Source organism: Anabrus simplex, chromosome 1 (assembly GCF_040414725.1).
Source record: "Anabrus simplex isolate iqAnaSimp1 chromosome 1, ASM4041472v1, whole genome shotgun sequence".
NCBI lineage: Eukaryota > Metazoa > Arthropoda > Insecta > Orthoptera > Tettigoniidae > Anabrus > Anabrus simplex.
In genome coordinates, this window is record NC_090265.1 from 722,990,620 (window position 1) to 723,010,804 (window position 20,185).

The following is a 20,185-nucleotide window of genomic DNA, read 5'->3' on the forward strand; positions in this document are numbered from 1 at the left end:
TGTTCACATGCCCATTGCAGTCTACGGCGTTGGTGGTTGCTGGTGAATGGAAGTCGGCGCAATGGCATGCGTCCCTTCAGTCCGGCCCTCAGAAGATGATATTGAACCGTCGATGCAGACATCCCCACACCTGTTGCAGTGCTCCAACATCGTGGATAAAGCTGTTCTGTCCATTACAGCCAAGCGGACACAATGGCGGTCATCTCGCGCTGTGGTCACATTGTGTCGTCCAGTACGCTGTGTACGGCCCTCTTCTCTCCACTGGTTCCACATACGCCTCACTGTTGAAGCAGCGTACCCTGCACGAGCCGCAGTGTCACGGAACGACAGACCCATCTCCTGGAGCCCTATCATTTTGCCCCGTTCGAACGAACGCACTCCCATGCTGATATTCCCTCCTGTGATGTCGGCGAGGTATAGTGGCACTTAGGTACATGTTTCCACTTCGTATGACGGCTCCGCACTGACTGAGCATTGCGTAACACTGACCTGGCCGGTCACACACAGAAGGGCACTGCTGGGCCTACGTGTACGCTACATGCACACCATCTCTCTGCAATTTCAATCACTTATTATGGTTCCACTGTTCTACACGTCCTCTGATTTTGGCGTTTCGGACCATTGCTTTTGAGTGATTCACTTTCTACAAACAGCAGTGTAGTATCATATTTGAAGTACTTGTTTGATAACTGTTTGCATGAAGGATCTATGCCAAATTAAAGGAGAGTATTTCATAGCCCCAGTATACAAACGAAAGGGTGATAAAACAAAGTGGATAGTTATAGGTTGGTTTGCCTGATGTACTGCATGTAAGCTCTGGAAAGGTATTATTTCTATTTATCTTAGACAAGTTTGCAAAATTACTAACTGGTTTGATAGAAATCAGTTTGATCTGCCAAGTTATGCCAGTGAGTTTTAACTTACAGGATTCCAGCAAGATATAGAAGATAATTTGGATTCAGTAGAACAAATGAATATCAGTAACGACCTATCGAAGGCTTTTGATGGGAGACTACTGACAGAAATGAGGGCTACTGGACTCGTCGAAACAGTTATTGAACATCTGGCTAAAAGTCTAGAAAAAAGAACTTGGTGAATTAGAGTAGACAAAGGATGGTTTGATCCTGTACCATACCTGCCAACTTTACAAAACCAAAAATCAGGAGATTCTGATGTGAAAATCGGGAAAAATCAGGAGAAATCAGGAGCTACAATTGGTCAAAACTGCTTATTCTACATGACTTGTGCAATACAGTACTATGATATATTTACAACACTTATAGTCTCACAGCCCGACTGTTGCTATACGAGGCTACAAGGCTAAAAATTCCACATCTCTATTACCTCACAGAAAGTATGTGAGTGAGATGATTGGCCTCTGATAAGCCTTCCGAAAATAGTATGAACTCATGTTCCACACGTGTGAATCAGTCATGCACTCAGATGCCATTACTCAGTAAATGCATAGATTACGGTATATTGCATCAAGTGCCTGCGCGATCATGTGAAGCTCAATGCTATTTGTATCAAATAACTAGCTGTTGTACCCGTGCTTCGCTACAGTATTCTCAGAAAGACTATCCTTATAGTTTTCCCAACTGAAGTCAACATAGGTCAATACAATAACGTCAGTACAAATGTCACAATTAAAAGTAATGCTGTCATATGGAATATTCGATAAAATGGAAAACAGCATATTTTCTCACTTTTAACAAAAAGTACTACGGTGTCGATCTAACAGATGAAAGTTCCAGAGCTAGAATGACCAGGCTGCAGACAGCCGCAAAACACTCCTGTGTCATTATTGCATTGAAGTATGCACACTGCTCATTCCAATCACTGCCTCAGAGAAGGGATCAAAAAGCTGGAATACTATGACGATCCAGTGTGTTATGTACCAGCAGTATCAGAAAATTTATGAACCAGAGGAATAGCATGCTTAAGAAGAGAGAGATCTAACTCCCCAGCTACTTCCCGCCAATATTCAGGCAGGCTGTTATACTCGATACGCAGCAGTAATATCGGAGATAAATGCCAGCAGAATACACAAAGCACATCATCACAAATAATGGTCAATGTAATGTTATTGTTGATCAATTTCATGAGCTTTCTGTATCGCAGGTCTTCACATTTAGTTATCTTCCGACTCTGCGATATTACAGCATCTTATGTAAAGTGAGTCCTTTCTTCATGACTTCATGTGTTATTATTTAAGTAATCATTCCTTCATGACGTTTTTCTCATTCTTATAATCATCTTCACAATTTAATCACCATCACCACCAATATTATTATAGTCGGTGCGATAAAACTGAATAAGACATAAATAACCAGACATTGTACTCTCTATAACTTTTGTTATGTAGTAGTTTTCAATATGGCCAATAAGATAGGTAATTCAAAATTAAATTTTTGGCACCTTCCCCTAAACTACCATTTCGAGCAGGGTGAACAAAATTATTTATAGCGTAGACTGTAGTTCCTTACTTCCCAACTTCACATACCGATTTTCATTAATTTCTGTTCACCCATTTTCTCGTAGTTCGGCGCTGATATGGACTTGGTAACAAAAATCCAAATTCATGAATACATCTTATCATAGCCAGTACGGTAAAAATGTAAAAGTTAAGACGTAAATGATAGGAATTTTCATAACTTTAATGAAGTTGTTTTTATTGATAGGGCCAATAATAACAATATTTGAGAATGAAATTTTAGGCCTTCCCCTAAACTACCATTTCATTCAGTATAAATACAATTATTTATGGCCTAGATTGTAGCGACTTATTCCCCGACTTTATATACCGATTTTTGTTAAATTCTCTTCAGCCGTTTTCTTGTGATGGGCGTACATACATACATACATACATACATACATACATACAGACAGACAGACAGACAGACAGACAGACAGACAGACAGACAGACAGACAGACAGACAGACAGACAGACATTACGGAAAATTAAAACGTGTATTTCTCCTTGTTACTGTGGTCACGACCGGTACAGAAATATTATTCTTTTTAAATTCTGAGCAATGTACAGACACTCTTATTTATATTGAGATAAATTAAAATTTGTCGGAAATGTCTCCTAAAATCTCTAGTAAAGTTACTAGTCGGTATCATTGAAATTCTGTTACTAAATTACTAAAAATGAAACCATATCTAGCGACTAGAATCTGAATCTCTAGAATCGACTAGACTGATGTGAACGAACACGAACATAGCACGCGAGAACGAGAGACTGACAATCGATATACGCGTCGCGATATACAGGTTTCAATAATCATCACACATTCGCGCACATTTCTCCCATTAATAAACGTCGATATTTCATTTGAAAGCGGCCAATGAGCGAAGGACTGCCGGCCACTGGCGTAAAAAAAAAGCTGAAATGGCGGGATTTGAAAACAAATTTTTGAAGTTCACCAAAAAATAAGCAAAAATCGGTAGAAATAATAAAATAATCGGGAGGCGGGAAAAACTGTGGAAAATCGGGAGTCTCCCGCCTAAATCGGGAAAGTTGGTAGGTATGCTGTACATATTAAAATTTCTGCAAGGCAGTATTATTGGACCTTTATGTTTTCTATATATATATGAGATGTGTAAAGACTGCAAAAAGACCTTGACAATGTTGTGAGATGAACAGAGAATATGGTATGGTGGTAAACATGGTGAAAAGTCCTCTCAGTTTTAATTTCTATGTTAATGGAGTGAAAGTATCTCATGCGGACCTCTGTAAGTACCTAGGTATGGCATGGCTCAAAATCTATTGTGTTTCTTAGCATTAACACTTTCTTGATAGCAGGATTAGAAGTTTTTACCAGTTTGGCAAATGTAGATGGAAGCACAGTTGTGGCATCTGAGCTTGTAAATATCAGAATTGGAATATTTGTTATTAATGCTGACATACTGACTGTATCATCATCATCATTTCTCAACTCCAGTTTCCGGGGTGTGGTGTGCAAGCGCTCGCCATCTCCTTCTGTCTTCATATATCTTCTGATCCAGTACATCCTCCCATTTGTATCCTCTCTCCTCCACATTAGTCTCTATCCAACGTTTTCTTGGTCTTCCCTGTGGTCTTCTTCCTACGAGATTAAGGTCGAAATATTTTCTGGCCGGTCTTTCCCTGTTCATTCTCATTACGTGCCCATACCACTGATACCACTGAAGTCTGCATTTCTTTATGACACTGATAATAGGAACCTCATTACCAGCTACTTTCCTATTCACTTCATTTCTGATCTTGTCCTTTCTGGTTTTCTTGGTTCATGGTTCTAATGAATCTCATTTCAGTTGCTTGGATTCTACTGACTGTAACATACGGACTAGAAATGCTGGTAACTAATAAGAGACAAGATAGGAAGATCCAAGCAGTAGAAATGAAATTTTAAGAACATTGGTTAAAAAGACAAGAAGAGATAGAATTCAAAATATTACAATTAGAGAAGAGCTAAATATAGAACCGTTAGTACAAAACATACAGAAAGCAACACTGAGATGGTTCGGACATGTAAAAAGAATGGGAAAGGAAGGGAATTGGAAAGAGAAGTTAAGGGAAGGAGACCAATTGGAAGACTGAGAAGAAGGTGGATGGATCAGATTTGGAAGGACATTAGAGAAGCTGGATTGGATGTGGTGGAAGTAATGGAGCACAGGAAAAATGGAAGGAGAGAAAGGAGTAGAGGAGGCTTGTTAACCACACCCAGGTGACTGGAGTGGGACAGAATAATGAAGATTAGACTCAAGATGAAGAATGAAGTGATGGATTTCATACAAGTGTATGCAACACAGATGGGAAACAGGTAAGAAGATATTGAAGGATTCTTGGAGAAAGTAGAAAGATAAATTTCAGGTGTGGAAGTGGTTATAATGGGAGATCTGAATGCACAGGTTGGAAATGAGAGACAAGGAAAGCAAGAAGTCATTGGACCATATGGATATGGGAAAAAGAATCCCCGAAGGAGAGGAACTAGTGAACTTCTGTGAAAGGAATGGACTTATAGTGAGGAATACATGGTTTCGAAAGAAAAACAGCAAGAAAATTATGAGAAATGGGTGGGGTGACAGAAGAACAAAATCAGTAACTTACTACTTTTTGGTGGAAAGGACAAATTGCAGGAAGTTGATGGATGTGACAGCTTTACCAGGAGAAGCATTTGATGGGGACCATAGAGTTGTGGTGGCAAAATTATGGTTGGGAAAAAGGGAAAACTAAAGAGATAAGAGAAAGCAAAATTAAAGTATGGAAACTGAAAAACAAAAATGTACAGGAAGATTTTCAGGAGAGATTGAAGCAGCAAAACCCAGTTACTGAAGTGGAAAATGTAGAAGAGGAGTGGGCCAATTTTACAAAGGCATTTGTTAGTGCAGCAGAGAGTGCCTGTGGCAGGACATCTACAAGAAGAGAGCCTGGCGAGAATGGAACCGAGATCAAACAGAGGAAAGCAAAAGGAAGTCTCTCAACAGCAAATGGCGATATAAGAAGGTGGTAGGAGAACAAAAGAAGAAGAGTTGGGAGGAATTTACACAAAAATTAAAGCATATATAAGCGGCAGTAAAAGGATGCTGCATGGATTTATAAGAAGTAAGAGGACAGAAAGAGTTACCTCAAAGCTAGTGGAAAAGGAAGATGGGGAATTGTTAACACACCCAGAAGAGATAAAGATGGAAGGAGTATTTTGATAAGCTATTGAATGTGAAAACTGTACAGTGTGGGGACTCAAAAACAGAGGATGATATAACAATGTGGGAGGTGGAGTTAGTGGTACAAAAGATGCAAGATGGAAAAAGCTACAGGGATGGATGAAATGATAAATGCTGCTGGACCTGTTGGTATGCGATGGTTGTACCGACTACTAAAATGTATGTGGAAATGAAACTGTGTACCAGAAGACTGGAAAAAAGGGATAATAATACCAGTGTTTAAGAAAGGGGACAAGAAAGTTTCTGGTAACTACACAGGAATCACACTTATATCGCAGGTAGTTAAAATACTGGAAAGGATATTAGAAGAATGAGAAGAAAGACTGAGGGAGAGTTAGAAGAGGAACAATATGGCTTCAGGAGTGGAAGATCTGCAATGGACCCAATCTTTAGCGTGAGACAGCTGATGGAAAAGAACTGGGAATATGGAAAGGATCTGGTCATGACTTTCATAGATATAGAAAAGGCATATGATAGTGTCCCCAGAGAGAAGGTTTGGGAAACCATGGTTAAAAAGAGACTCTGAAGAGAAATGTTAGAAATAGTGCAATCAATGTACAACAGCTGTGCTAGCAGAGCACTGACCCCAGTTGGAAAGACAGGATTAAGCCTGGACTAAGATAGGGCAGTGTGCTGTCACCTCTTTTGTTTATTATGGTCCTGGACAAAATTGTAAAGGAAATAAAGGAAGCCTATGGAGATAAATATACTGCTATTTGCAGATGATGATGTGATCTGGCGAAAGAGCAGCAAAGAAGTGCAACAACAACTAGACGTACTGAACAAAAAAATTGAGAAGTATGGCATGAAAATCAGTACAGCAAAAAGCAAGACTATGGTGATGTCAAGAGGGGAAAGGGAAGGAAAGGGCACTGTGAAAATTGGAAGTCAGAGTCTGGAAATTGTTGACAGCTTTAAATACCTATGAAGTGAATTAATCCAAAATGCTAGGGTGGACATGGAGATTAGCAGGAGGGTACAGCAGAGTAATGCATTCTACCAAAGTGTAAGAAAACTTGTTTGGAGCACAGAAGTACCAAGGAAAAGTAAGGAGATAATGTACAAAATGTACTATGTACTGATACTGACTTATGCACACAATCTAGCCTAAGCGAGCAACGAGTGCAGACGTGCTGGGTCGAGTGTGCCGATAGAGGAGGAGTGGAGTGTGAGTGGTGAGAGCAAGAGGGAAGACGAGGGTGAAGAGGGAGATGATTAGTGCTGAACAATATTGGGTAGTTATTAGAAGATGCCAGGGGAGAAGGAAGAAGGAAACAGTCAAAAGAGAAGGAAGTAAAGTGGAAATAAGAGGGTGAGATGATATTGGTGGTAGCGGTGATCATAGTACTGCTAGTTAGAGGGGCGTGGAAGTAAACTCGGCCCGACTTCCAGTGGCAATATGAGCTGGGAAGATGTGGAGGTCATAAGGAGGGTGGTAAAGGAGGTTGTGGAAGAATTATGTCCATTTGAACATTAAAAATATGATTCAGGAACAAGCGAAAGAGCTCAAAAATATGAGGCAAAGGATCCAGGGAAAAACAGATGAAATAATTACCAAAGTGGGAAACAATGAGAGAGAAATTGTGTCACTCAAAGAGAAAATTAGGAATATGGAAGAAGAGGTGGTGAAGCTGAAGGCAGAAATAGAAGACAGTACCCATGAATGCAGGAACAAATACTTATTTATATATGGAGTGCCAGAAGAAAAAGGAGAGGACAAAGTGATGACAATTTATGAAGTTGTGGAAGTCATCCAAAACAGAATGAAAATTAACTTCAGTGAAGTTGATGCGATGTGGAAAGGATAGGTAATGCACAGGGTAACAGGCCGATAAAAGTGAAGTTGTTATCCACTCTGATGGCGGAGATAGAGATAAGAAACAGGGGTAATCTACAGAGTACAAAAATTTGGATTACGAGAGACATAGGAAGAGAAGGGATTAAGAATATAAAAAACCTTAAGAAACATTTAGTGAGGGTCACTCTTCAAGGATTAAGAGCTCACATTAGGGGTCAGGAATTAGTGGTAACCAATGGCCAATGGACCAGATTTTGGACAGTGACTAAATTACAGGAATCAGAAGAGAATTTGAAGCAAGAAGAAGTGATGGGGAAGAGAGTGGAAGAAAGGCAAGTTATAGAAAGCAATGTCGGAGAAGACAGACATGGTGATAAGGAAAGAACCAGGGGAAACAGGAAGTTGTGTGAGGAAAGGCAGGGAGATGAACATAGTGAAAGAGTGGCCGTGCCTAGTGAGAAGGAAAGAGCAGTGGACAACAGGGTGAGAATAGAAATGTGTAGAGAAGCAGCTATGGACATAGCCAGGGAAGCGGAAAGGCAGAGAGGTGAACACAGTGAAGGAATGGACGTGCGGAGTGAAAAGGAAAGGTCAGACAGGGAGAGAATAGAGCTGTTTATGAACAAAGGCAGGAGCAGGAGCTTAAGAGATCTGTGGGGAATGAAAAAAATGATGAGGGCATAGTAACAAGAAGTAAAAAGTCAAGTAAAGTTAGTAAGTAAGTAAGGGAATAGTGGATGAAGACATGGTGGTAATATAAGGAAAGATGGTTTGGGTGGTTAAGAATAAGGAAGTTAAGGCCACCACAAACAGAAAGCTAGGCTAAGCTACGCGGTGTGAAAAATATCGCTCCCAATGCATTTAAGTATGATGACACACACAGACCGCTATGCTAAGCTATACAATGCCAAGCTAAGCTAAGCTAGACAGATCGCTACACAGGCGATTTTCTTGGCTGTAGCTGGCCTAGCGCATGCGCTTTTCATTTCTGAGCAGTTGGTCTGGCGGGCTGTCGTGTGTTTAGTCGTGTCGTGTGAGTCTCTTCTGGTAGTACTTTTATATATATATATATATTTTTTTTTTTTGCTAGGGGCTTTACGTCGCACCGACACAGATAGGTCTTATGGCGACGATGGGATAGGAAAGGCCTAGGAGTTGGAAGGAAGCGGCCGTGGCCTTAATTAAGGTACAGCCCCAGCATTTGCCTGGTGTGAAAATGGGAAACCACGGAAAACCATCTTCAGGGCTGCCGATAGTGGGATTCGAACCTACTATCTCCCGGATGCAAGCCTCACAGCCGCGCGCCTCTACGCGCACGGCCAACTTGCCCGGTCTTTGATATTTTAATACAATGGATAATGGGCCAAAAGAAGAACTACTAATTGAGGAGGTGAAAAAAAAATATCACGGGCTTTATGATACATCATAAAATTACTAAAGAGACTTGATAAGAAAAGAAAACTGTTGGCAGGAAATAAGTTCAGTACTTCAAATTGATTGTAAGTAGGTTACCATTTATAAATTAGCTATATAATCACAATTTTGACAGTTCTAATTGTTTGAGAAGAATACTTTTTTCACATGATTTTACGCACATTATTTACAATTGATCAGATGCAGTTGAAGCACCTGTTCTACAACTGTATGCCATATTCTTAAATATATCAACAGTTCCCAAGAAAGGTGAAATGATAGCATATATTGTTTTAGGTAAAGAACTTAAAAACTTCTGAAAAAAGACTGAGAGACTGTTTTAGGGAGGCATTGATGAGACAAAAAGAGAGTAAAAGTGGACAGGAAGGGGAAAAAATGGAGTGGAGATTCCACAAACTAATGGAATTCATATTGCCTTACTAAGAAGATGAGCTGTTATTTTAATGCACACGGTATGACTAATATTTAAAATATTAAAACTATTAAATATTGATGAAATTATTTACATGTTGAGTATATTATAATTTAAAACGCATGGAATTCATTCGAGGTTATAAGAAAACAAGAACGTCTTGATTTGTTATGTTTTGCAGCTAAGAAATCATAAACATTTCACTAATAAAATGAACAACAAGAATAATTGCGTGTGAAGCACAAGGACTAGGACAGTTCAATAGGCTCATTCTCCACAAACAGATCTCCATGTGTCATTTCTTAACATACGATTGGATGTGTATTAATAGCTTAATTTTGTCGGTGCGACGTAAAGCCCCTAGCAAAAAAAAAAAGCTTAATTTTCCTTACAGCACACATTCAAACATTGACAGACAGGAAACATATCGACGTCAAGAGATAACTAAAGTAGCCATCCAGATGACTGTGAGAGTCAGGAATGTGATTACCTACATTCCTTATCACATATCTCTGATTCATCATTTGTTCTGTACGCCCCCACACCTACACAATCTCAGCCAGTCAAACCCCTTCGAAAAAAAAATCATGCCATCGAGCAGTAGTGCAGAGAGAGCAATTGATTATTTATAACTGAGAGACAATAAAAGTGCTGCCTAGCATAGTTTAGCTTAGCTTTTTATTCGTGTCATAGCACACCACAGCTTGGCACTGCTTAGTGTAGCATAGTGTAGCGTAGCATAGGTCTCTGTGTGTGGTGGCCTAAAGGCCACTATAAACAGTGGCTGTGAGGATTGGAAATACAGAGTGATTTAAATTTGAAATGTGTAGTGCATTTAGTTGTTAAGTGTAATTTTGTTATGAGTGATTATAGTTAAGTAGATTTAAGAATTAAGCTGGAAGGAGAGTGGAGTTGGCAGGGTGATATTTGGAGTGATTGTAAATAAGGAAAGATGGTCTGGTAGATTTAAGAATTAAGCCGGAAGGAGAGTGGAGTTGGCAGGGTGATATTTGGAGTGATTGTAAATAAGGAAAGATGGTCTGGTTTGTTAAGAGTATGTAGAAATTGGAAGGTGATGGAGTGTGCTTGTTAATGGGCTTCGAAATGTATACTGAATTTAATGGTTAAGTGGGATTTTGAGGTGTGATTATAGTTAAGTAGATTTGAATTATAAGTATTGAATGTCGGAATGATAAGAGCGATAGTGAAATTTAGTTGATGGGTAAGAGTCAGGCATGGTAATTTAAGTTAATGGTGGATCTATGGCTTTGGTAACTGTATGCCAAGTGTAATGTTGGACCTGTGTCTTTGCTAACGGTATGTAAATTGAAATGGAAATGTAAGTGAGCTTGATATGATGTGGAGCTGTGTCTTTGTTAACTGTATGCCAAATGTAATCAATATGTAAAGTGAGCTTGATATGGTAGATGGTTAAGAGATGGGTTACGGTAATTCAAGTGAATATGGCCTGGAATTTAAATGTTTGTTGATGGTGCTGAGGGGTGTTTGGAGGTTGGTCATAGAGTGATCAGAGTTATTATGTTTGAATGATAAGAGAGGTAGTGAAGTGTAGATGGTAACTATGGATGATTCTGTTAGAAAGTTAATGGTGGATATGTGTCTGTTAGTAGTTAGAGAGAGGATGAACAATAGGTGGAGTTGATGGTTTATAGTAATTGAATTCGAGGGTTGAAATTAATAGGTGATTATGATTGGTATATATACGAAGGGGATGATGATTGGGGCTGCTCTATGGAATGTAAATTATGGGAAGTGGTTGATGTATATAATTGTATTGGAGGGAAGAAGTGAATATGTGGAGAGGGCTGATATAATATGACATTACTGTCTGTCATAATTAATGTAAGACTATCGTTGGCATATGTGTGAAGGGTATGATGGTAAAATATGATGGCGTAAGTTAATATGGTGAGTGAATTATGTGACTGTAGTTGATATACACCGACTGAGCAAATGTCATGGGATAGCGAAGCACTGATGCGCAGATGTGTTGTTTGCGCACCAAACGCCCCCTGTGACAGCGGCAGTTGTATAGGAGACCTTGCGAGCAGTGGCTGTGATTGTGACAGGTGTAACATGGAACGTCGTCGTGAGCTGACACCGTTCGAAAGGGGAATGGTGGTCGGTGCTTGACGGATTGGAAGTGCGATTTCGGAAGTAGTGCGGGAATTCGGCTTCACACGATCAACCGTGTCCAGAGTGTATCGTGAATGGTTGAATGCAGGTGTCACCGTCCACAACAGACGAACGACCGGCCGTCCAGCCACCCTCGATGACCGTGACCGGCGTCATCTGAGACCGATTGTCAGTAGTGACAGACGGGCAACCGTGCAACAAATCATGGCTCAATTCAACACAGGCCGTGCTAGACACGTCTCCCAGTGGAAAATCCATAGGAACATGGGTTCTATTGGGTATGGGAACCGGCGCCGCACACGGGTGCCACTGTTAACCCAACGTCATCGGGCACAACAACGCGCATTTGTCGCCAGTCACCAGGGATGGACACTGGAACAACGGCATAACGTGATAGGGTCGGGCGAATCACAATTTCAACTGCACCATGCCGATGGGAGGCACCGTGTATGGCGCAGACCACATGAAGCGATGGATCCTGCCTGCCTCGAAGGTGTGGTCCAGGGCGTTGGTGTGTCTGGTATGGTCTGGGGTGCATTTTCCTGGTATGGAATGGGCCCCCTAGTTGTTCTGGAAGAGACTTTGAATGGTACGCGGTATGTTGAGCTGCTCGGAGACTACCTCCACCCATTTTTGGCCTTCCAGCGCCCAGACGGTTCTGTGGTGTTTCAAGAAGATAACGCGCCGCCACATCGCTCCCACATCGCCCGGGAATGATTCCAGGAACATGTAGCGGAGGTCCAACGACTGCCATGGCCACCCAGGAGCCCCGATATGTACCCTATCGAGCATATCTGGGATGTCCTGGAACGCAGGCTCCGTGCCATGGATCCTGCACCCACGAACAGACCAGCATTGGCAGCCGCTCTGTAAACGATTTGGTGTCAGCTGCGTCCAGAGGACTACCAGGGACTTGTCGACTCACTTCCACGGCGTCTCACTGCAGTTATATTGCTAGTAAGTAAGGTAAGAGTGTGATTGTAAAAATGGTAAGGTGATACTGTTGGCAGATGATGGAACGAGGAAGTAGGTCATGCAGAAACTGCTGGAGATTGCGGCACATCAACACGGCAGGAGGTGTAACTGTTTGGCTGTAACAGCAAACTTGAGTAGGTCAATGAGTGTGGATGGCATATGTCATGGAATGTACGAGGTCCGCGAGTACAGCCAGAAGAGAGATGGAAGTCTTTAACCTCTGTGTGCCGATTTGCCATTGTTTCATTTGACCTTATTATAGGTTATTTTATTCAGTTCACGCGTTACAGGGTTTTTGGATCTCCGGAAAGAAGCCGCTTGTGAGCCATTTGACTTGAATTATTATAGTGCTTTCTTGTTTTATTATTATTATTATTATTATTATTATTATTAATTCATTATTGTTTTAATTAGGGGACTTTAAGTTGAAAGAGCTTGCATAGATTGGGGCACTATTATTTTTCTCCATTATTAGATCACTAAGGTAGAAAATTATGTAGATCTGGAGGAAAATAAAGAATAAAGGACTTATGCAGCTGAGACTTTGACCAGCAGGCAAGAGAGAAGAATTCAAGCCAGTGAGATAAAATTCCTAAGAAGTATGATAGGAAAGACAAGGAAAGACAAGGAAAGACAGAGTGAGAAATGAAGGTTAGGAAGGAAGTTGGGATAGGAAAGCTAAATGAGAGAGTTTAAAAGAATAAACTAAGGTGGTTTGGAGTGGTGAAGACGATGGAGGAGAATATAATTACAAGGCAGATGCTAGAGGCATAGTGTGAGGGCAAAAGAGCAAGAGGAAGACTTAGAAAAAGGTAGATTGAATCAATGAAGAGCAGCATAAGAAGACAATATTTGGACTGGGACAAGATCATGGAAGAAAAATGGTGGAAGGAAAAAGGAAGATGAACTGCCATAATAACCCCGACCCGGCAGGAACTGGATAAGGGGAAGTGAAGATTATGACTGTATACAATTATGATCCTACCTGACTAGTATAGAGTGCAAGTAGACACTGGTTGAGAGCAATGTTCTTTCTTTGTCTCGACGTGAGTTTATGTTCTAAGGCATCAAGAGTGGCACTTTTAATCTTCTTTTTAGAATCAAACACATTCTGGTCTTTATTCAGCGTAACCATATTGTTGCTGGCAATGGCTACCAGACCAATATCATCTGGTTTCTGTTTAAGTGCTGCTGCATAGATAGCTTGAGCTTCTTTCTCTCTTCCTTGCATCTGAAGGCAATAAGCTAACTGGACTCTGAAATATAGAAAAAAAAAAAAAAAAAAACCATACAAAAATATTACAATAAAATTACAAGAATCAATTACCAATTAATGTTACGACTTGCAGTTCTAATGAACTAACACACAGTTGAAATCAAAATCTATATCACTAGTCAAATGGACAAAATTAAGAAGACAGTTGAGAATAATGCAGATTCAGTGACCATCATGTGTCTGTGAGGAATCATGCATGTCCTATTTATACAAGCCCACAAGTGAAAGCATTGTACCATATTTATCCGATTGTAAGCCAACCTTTTATTTTTACCTTTTTTCTTGGTTCAAAACATGCCCCTCGGCTTAGAATTGGTTTCATTAACATGGCCGGTAAAGAAGAAGCCACACCTTATTGACAAAATTGGAAAATGTTCTAAAAAAAAAAAAAAAAGCGAGAAGCCACCACCTGTAAGTTTTCACCACCATGTAGTCCCAGGCCTGGTTTCATCATGAGTTGTTAAATAGATACAAATTGTTATAAAGTTACAAGTTATGATCAGTGCAAATGTAGAAGGCAGAACCAAAGGACAACAGGTCGTTTCAACATTTTAATGGCAATCGCCAGCTAAGAATGGGAACAGTCATTTATAGACCTCTATCATTCTTTCCACGCTGTTCTGCATTACGATGTATACTATGTTACAACACTGTTTTGAGTTCTTTTTTTTCTTTTTTTGGTATTTGCTTTACGTTGCACCGACACATATAGGTCTTATGGTGACGATGGGACAGGAAAGGCCTAGGAGTGGGAAGGAAGCGACCGTGGCCTTAATTAAGGTACAGCCCCAGCATTTGCCTGGTGTGAAAATGGGAAACCATGGAAAACCATCTTCAGGGCTGCCGACAGTGGGGTTCGAACCCACTATCTCCCGGATACAAGCTTACAGCTGCATGACCCTAACCGCACAGCCAACTCACCTGGTGAGGTCTTGTTTCAGGATAGGCTTGTTTGGCTACTGCCTCAATGTCACACTAATACAATGAAGGTTTTCCACGATGGAAGGATGGGAAAGGTCTAGTATTGGAAAGGTAGCAGCCAAGGCCTTAATTTACCTGGTGAGAAAATGGTAAACAACGAGGGCTAGGGAGTCTCATTTTCACATCCTTTGAGGCCTTTGGCCGATAGCTTCATTTTTCAAAGTGTCAGATCCCTTCCATTTTTTCCTTCTGGTTGGTGTTGTTAGAAGGATGGTTGCCTAGTTGTACTTCCTCTTAAAACACCACCACTGTTGTAGTATGACTTGTTTGTCAATACAGAGCGAACACTGTGACTTACGAATAAACTTGTTACATTCGATGTACATTTCATTTCACTAGACTTGGTACTTAAGGTGCTACCATATCTAAAATTTGGATCTGTGTGTACAACACAGGCAACGCAATTGTGTTTTCAGGTGTTGCTTTTATCAATTTGAGCCAAATAAAGCTTGTTCTTGTTCTGTGTTTTTTTGCAAATTACTTCATAGAGAATGCTTATTAGATTTTAACTACACTGCTAGATAGTGCGTAAATTCATTTGTTATATGATTTGAAAAATGTGATTTAGCTTTGAATAAAATGTTAAATATTTTTATTAACTTCAGTTTGGAAACAAGACTATTGCAGGAATCGCAGAGTTGTATTTTACTTCCTCATTTGACGTGATGTTTACACGAGCATTGGCCAGGCCTTCAACTAAAATGACAAGACATTCATGCATCACGCCAAGTTGTATGTACTTGCTTATGTTTTGATCACCCCTGCAAGTGCTTCCCTTTTGCAAACTTTTGTGAATAGAACAGGGATCTGGTTGTTTACAGCTTTCCTTCCAAGAACTTGTACCATAATTTATTACCCAATTGTAGCCTCTGAAAGCACAAATATTTTATCAGGTGTCAATTGGTCTCCTAGCCTATGGCTAGGCCAGTGACGGAAATGGTAATACTGAGATAACAGAAAACTTTTAGACAGTGATTCGGAGGACAGTGATGGCGATTATGATAATATGACAGTTCATCTGATACGAGTGACAGTGAAATCGTACCTAAAACCCCAAGTGCAAAACCAAAACATAGTGACTGGGTGTGTGTTAGTAATATTGATAACCAACCAATTATCACTTTACAGGCTCTCCAGGGGTATCAGAACTGAGAGACAAATACTTCGATAATATTTTATCGGATTTGTTTGTATTTTTGGATTTGATGGACCTATGTTGTTTTCCCGACTACGCAGGAAACAAATATTTGTGCTACAGAACAATATTGGGCCCAGATAGGTAAAAAGAATAGACGATTAAAAGTGGTTTGACATGAATGAGGATTAAATTAAAGCTACTTTGTCCTCCACATTATGATGTCCCACGTTTGTAAGCCTCGCATCCAACTTATCGAAACAAATGCCTCTACATGTACCTGATGTTCAAAATTTATCACACAAAATCTTTGTTCTGAAGTCACTGTTGGCGAGTACAATTATTTTGAATACTTCGCTGAAAACAGTACATGAAAATTCTGGTTGCTGTTCCATTTATGGTATTTTGGTCACAGCGGTGCACAGTAGTTCTGACTGGATGGCTCACTCATGTTAAGATCGATTTAAATCTGATTTAAAAGCGATTGCGCGGGACCGTCAAACCTGAAGTGACTGAGTTAACAGCGAACACACTAGATCATCAGTGTGAAGCATTGTATGCTGTACACAACAGAATGAATATAGCTGTCTATAAAAAAATTTGCCAAGTTTGATACACAACTTACTTAATAATTCCTAATTCATCCTCAATATCCTCTTCTGGAGTGCCATCTTCCTCAAGAGACTCTCTACACAGTTTCTCAGTAGCTTTCAACTTTCGTTCAGCATCCTGATACTGAGCACGACCGATCAACTGACATGCCCGGTTGTATGACAGCTCGTATGTATGCTCACGAAGTTGAGGGGTCTCCTTATTCTGTGAAATGAAACAAACAATTTTCACTATTACATGACACAATCAATTTTATTTCATACAAAAAAATAACAAACAGAATAGGACATCAAGCATACCATAGGTTTATACAACTAGACAGTTTTAAAAACTATACATCAACTTGCCAAAAAAGTTCTTACAAACTGTACAAAACTGTGTTGATTTTCCTCCTAGTCAATACTCAACATTACATCAAATTAAGGTCACTGTTCCAGTTGTTTTGAGCTGATGTTAGGGTTACATAAAATCAGCTTCATGGTCCGTATCGCACTTAAACAGATTCACAACTAAGTATTTTTTTTTAATTTCTACCTTGTCGATACAATAAATTGCTTAAGGCAACTTATTGGTTAAAAGTGGTACATGTTTCGTATATTATCAAGATCTTCTTATGTTAATTTTAAGGACACTTCCTCTAAAACATGATACTTTGTCAATATATGAATGTTTCATCTAAACAGTGTTATGTGGCTGAAGATGTTGATAATATACAAAACATGTACCACTTTTAACCAATAAGTTGCCTTAAGCAATTTAGTGTATCGACAAGGTGGAAAATAAAATAGTTGTGAATCTGATGTTAGGGTTCGGAATGGCGCAGGCACCATGAAGCCACGGACCCCACTCATCAACATATCACTATACAGGCTGGTGGCGGCTCTATAATGGTGGAGTTGTGTTCAGGTGGCATGGGTTGGATTCACTGGTCCACCTCAACAGTCTTGATAAAGACGTTTCATTTCCGTGTTGATGTTAACTTACTTCAAAACTATCTTAACCCTCTTGGAGCCAGGAGCCGATCTGATCGGCCGCTCACTAGCAGCTGGAAGAGGCCAGAGCTCCGCCTGCACTCTACTACTGTAAAGTGCCAGGCCGTTTTTAGTAGAATTACGTGCATTTTAACATTCGCGTATATCTACCGGTGTATGTCAAATACCGGCAAGAAATTTTCTATACGTCGACTACATAAAATAAACAACTGATTTAGAGTGATATAAATAATTAAAAAGTATTATTGTTGATATTATGGTTGTCGAAAACGTTTACTTTTAGGAAGAGAAAAACATTTTTGCACTTTCTTTCTCAATATCTACTTTGAAAATATCATCTACGATACAAAAGAATATACGTCTAAATGCAGAATTTATTTCTAAATATAATTCTATAAAATAATTATTTTGAACGCAAAAAATAAAAATATAAAAAATTAAAATTCAAACGTATGTCCCTAATGAAAATAAGACAATTTTACTCACCGATAAAATTCATGTATATATCGATGTATGGCAAACACTTAAGATAAATTTTATATATGTGGTGTAGATTGTATAAAAATAGTTCTGAGTTATTAAAAAGTAAAAAATAATAGTTGAGATTATAGGTTTTATTTGATCGGAAATCCCCTTTTCTAGTTTTCTGTTTCAGTATCTATTTTTAAAAACATCTTACAATACAATACAATATGCGTAATTAAAACATCTATGGCACTAAATCCCTGATGGGCCTTGGTCTACTAAGCGAGCGCTGCTCAGTCCGAAGACCTGCAGTTTACGAGGTGACGCATGGTCAGTAGGACAAATTCTCTCGTTCATTATTCATGGTTTTCTAGACCAAGGTAGCTCTCTTAGCCTAAGATCTCTCCTCGATTGTCATCACTTAGGGTCACTTAGTTTGAGTGGACCTCGAACCAACACTCAGACCCAGGTAAAAGTCGCTCACCTGTCCGGGAATCGAACCCATGACCTCCGAGTGAGAGGCAGGCACACTACACTTGACCCGTGGGGACCGGCATTTACGTAATGATAGAGAATTCATTTATGAACAAAATAATTGCTCTGAACGAGAAAAAGAAAAGAAAAAAATGCAAGCACAAATTTACTATGTCACTGGTAAAAAAGAAGGAAAATGACAAAATAAATTTACTCACCGAAAATTTTTTAGAAGAAGACCCGTCACCGCAATATAATGTTGTTCAAAGTTTGAGACCACTGTTGAAGCACTTAAAGTTATTTACACTAACACTAATCACTTATCACTAACACTAATCACTTATCACTAACACTAATAGGAACAATAAAAAGCGTAACGCAACGTCATATAAAATCTCTGTTTTTTGTTCAAGTAGAACTTCAAATATATTTTGTTTATTTAGGGCACTTATGAAGAGCTGCACATTTAGTATGCAGGCCTTTATCGCACTTGATGCACACAGTTCGCGACCTCTTTCTCTGTTGCGGAGAGCTACATACAACGCACCGTCTTTCTAATGTACCTGACAAAGGTTTTACGCCACACACGGGAATATTCGTGATAATCTTTTGTCTATTCTCAAACCATTCGGTACTCAGAGATTCAATTATACTGGAGTAGAACTGGAGCCTAGTCATTTTCTTTCCGTTACAGTTTTCTAAATACATCAAATAAGCATTTAAGACCATTCTCGAAATTATATTGAATGCAACTTTTTTCCAGAATTTCAAAGTTCTACGCTCATCTAAATAAAAATACACCATCATGTCATTTGTATCAATGCCACCCATATAACGATTATAGTCTAAAATCACATTAGGTTTCCTCTTGGGTTGATTAATGTTTCTAGCAGTTGCAGGCACTTCTGATTCTATTGCAGCTCCGCGTGTACTTATAACCACCACCTGATTTTTCTGAGATTTTTTCTGTTTGGATCCCACTAGTAAAATTGGCCCCTGTCTGAAATATTTATTACAAACTAATTTAAATGGCTTTTTCACAGCATCTGGTAGTCCCTTCCTGTTTCTTCGTATAGTACCGGTAATAAATGTTCCAAGTGAGTATAAATGTTTTGCAAGGGGGATTGACGTAAAATAATTATCTGCGTAAACGTGAAAACCTTTCATAAAATAATTCCCTAGGGACATGAGTTTGGTCACTACAGTGTAGGCCAGTCCATTAATTCTGATTTCGTTTCTGTCTTCAGTGGATCTTGCTCCTCGGTAGGTATAAAAACCAACACAATACTTACTAACTGCATCACACAACATCCAAAATTTTATCCCCCACTTGTGATGGTGCTTATTCGGCATGTATTGGAGTAGTTGTGTATGGCATTTAGTTCCAACTAAACTTTCGTCTATGGAAAGTTGCTGATGAGGAGTATAATGGTGTCTAAATAGCCTATTAGCATGATCTACAAGAGGCTGGAATCGAGCACAGGCATCATAGTTTGGAGAGCCAGGAGGAGAAAGCTTACTGTTGTCAACTAAATGAAAAAATTTCAAAATAAGCTGAAACCTATTCCTTGAGAACATTTCACCAAACCAAGGGGTAATGAAATGGTCTACAGTACTCCAGTACGAAACAATGGTAGGTTTTCTTATCAGTCCCATATTCATGATGACAGCAATGAACGCCCTTATTTCATCAATTGTAGTGCGTCTCCAACATCGAGAGCGGGAATTAGGTGACAGTTCATTACAAGTAAGGAGTTGGTCAGC

General features: G+C 39.6%; 1 protein-coding gene across 1 annotated transcript in view; it reads right to left on the minus strand.

Annotated features, from left to right (window-relative positions):
- The window catches only part of Srp72 (signal recognition particle 72), a 126,023-nt gene that overhangs the window by 88,757 nt on the left and 17,081 nt on the right, over nt 1–20,185 (minus strand). Inside the window, exons 5-6 of the mRNA XM_067146409.2 lie at nt 16,504–16,694; nt 13,472–13,742 (exon numbers count right to left, since the gene is read on the minus strand). Coding sequence (XP_067002510.2) covers nt 13,472–13,742; nt 16,504–16,694 — 462 coding nt within the window. The remainder of the gene's footprint in view (nt 1–13,471; nt 13,743–16,503; nt 16,695–20,185) is intronic.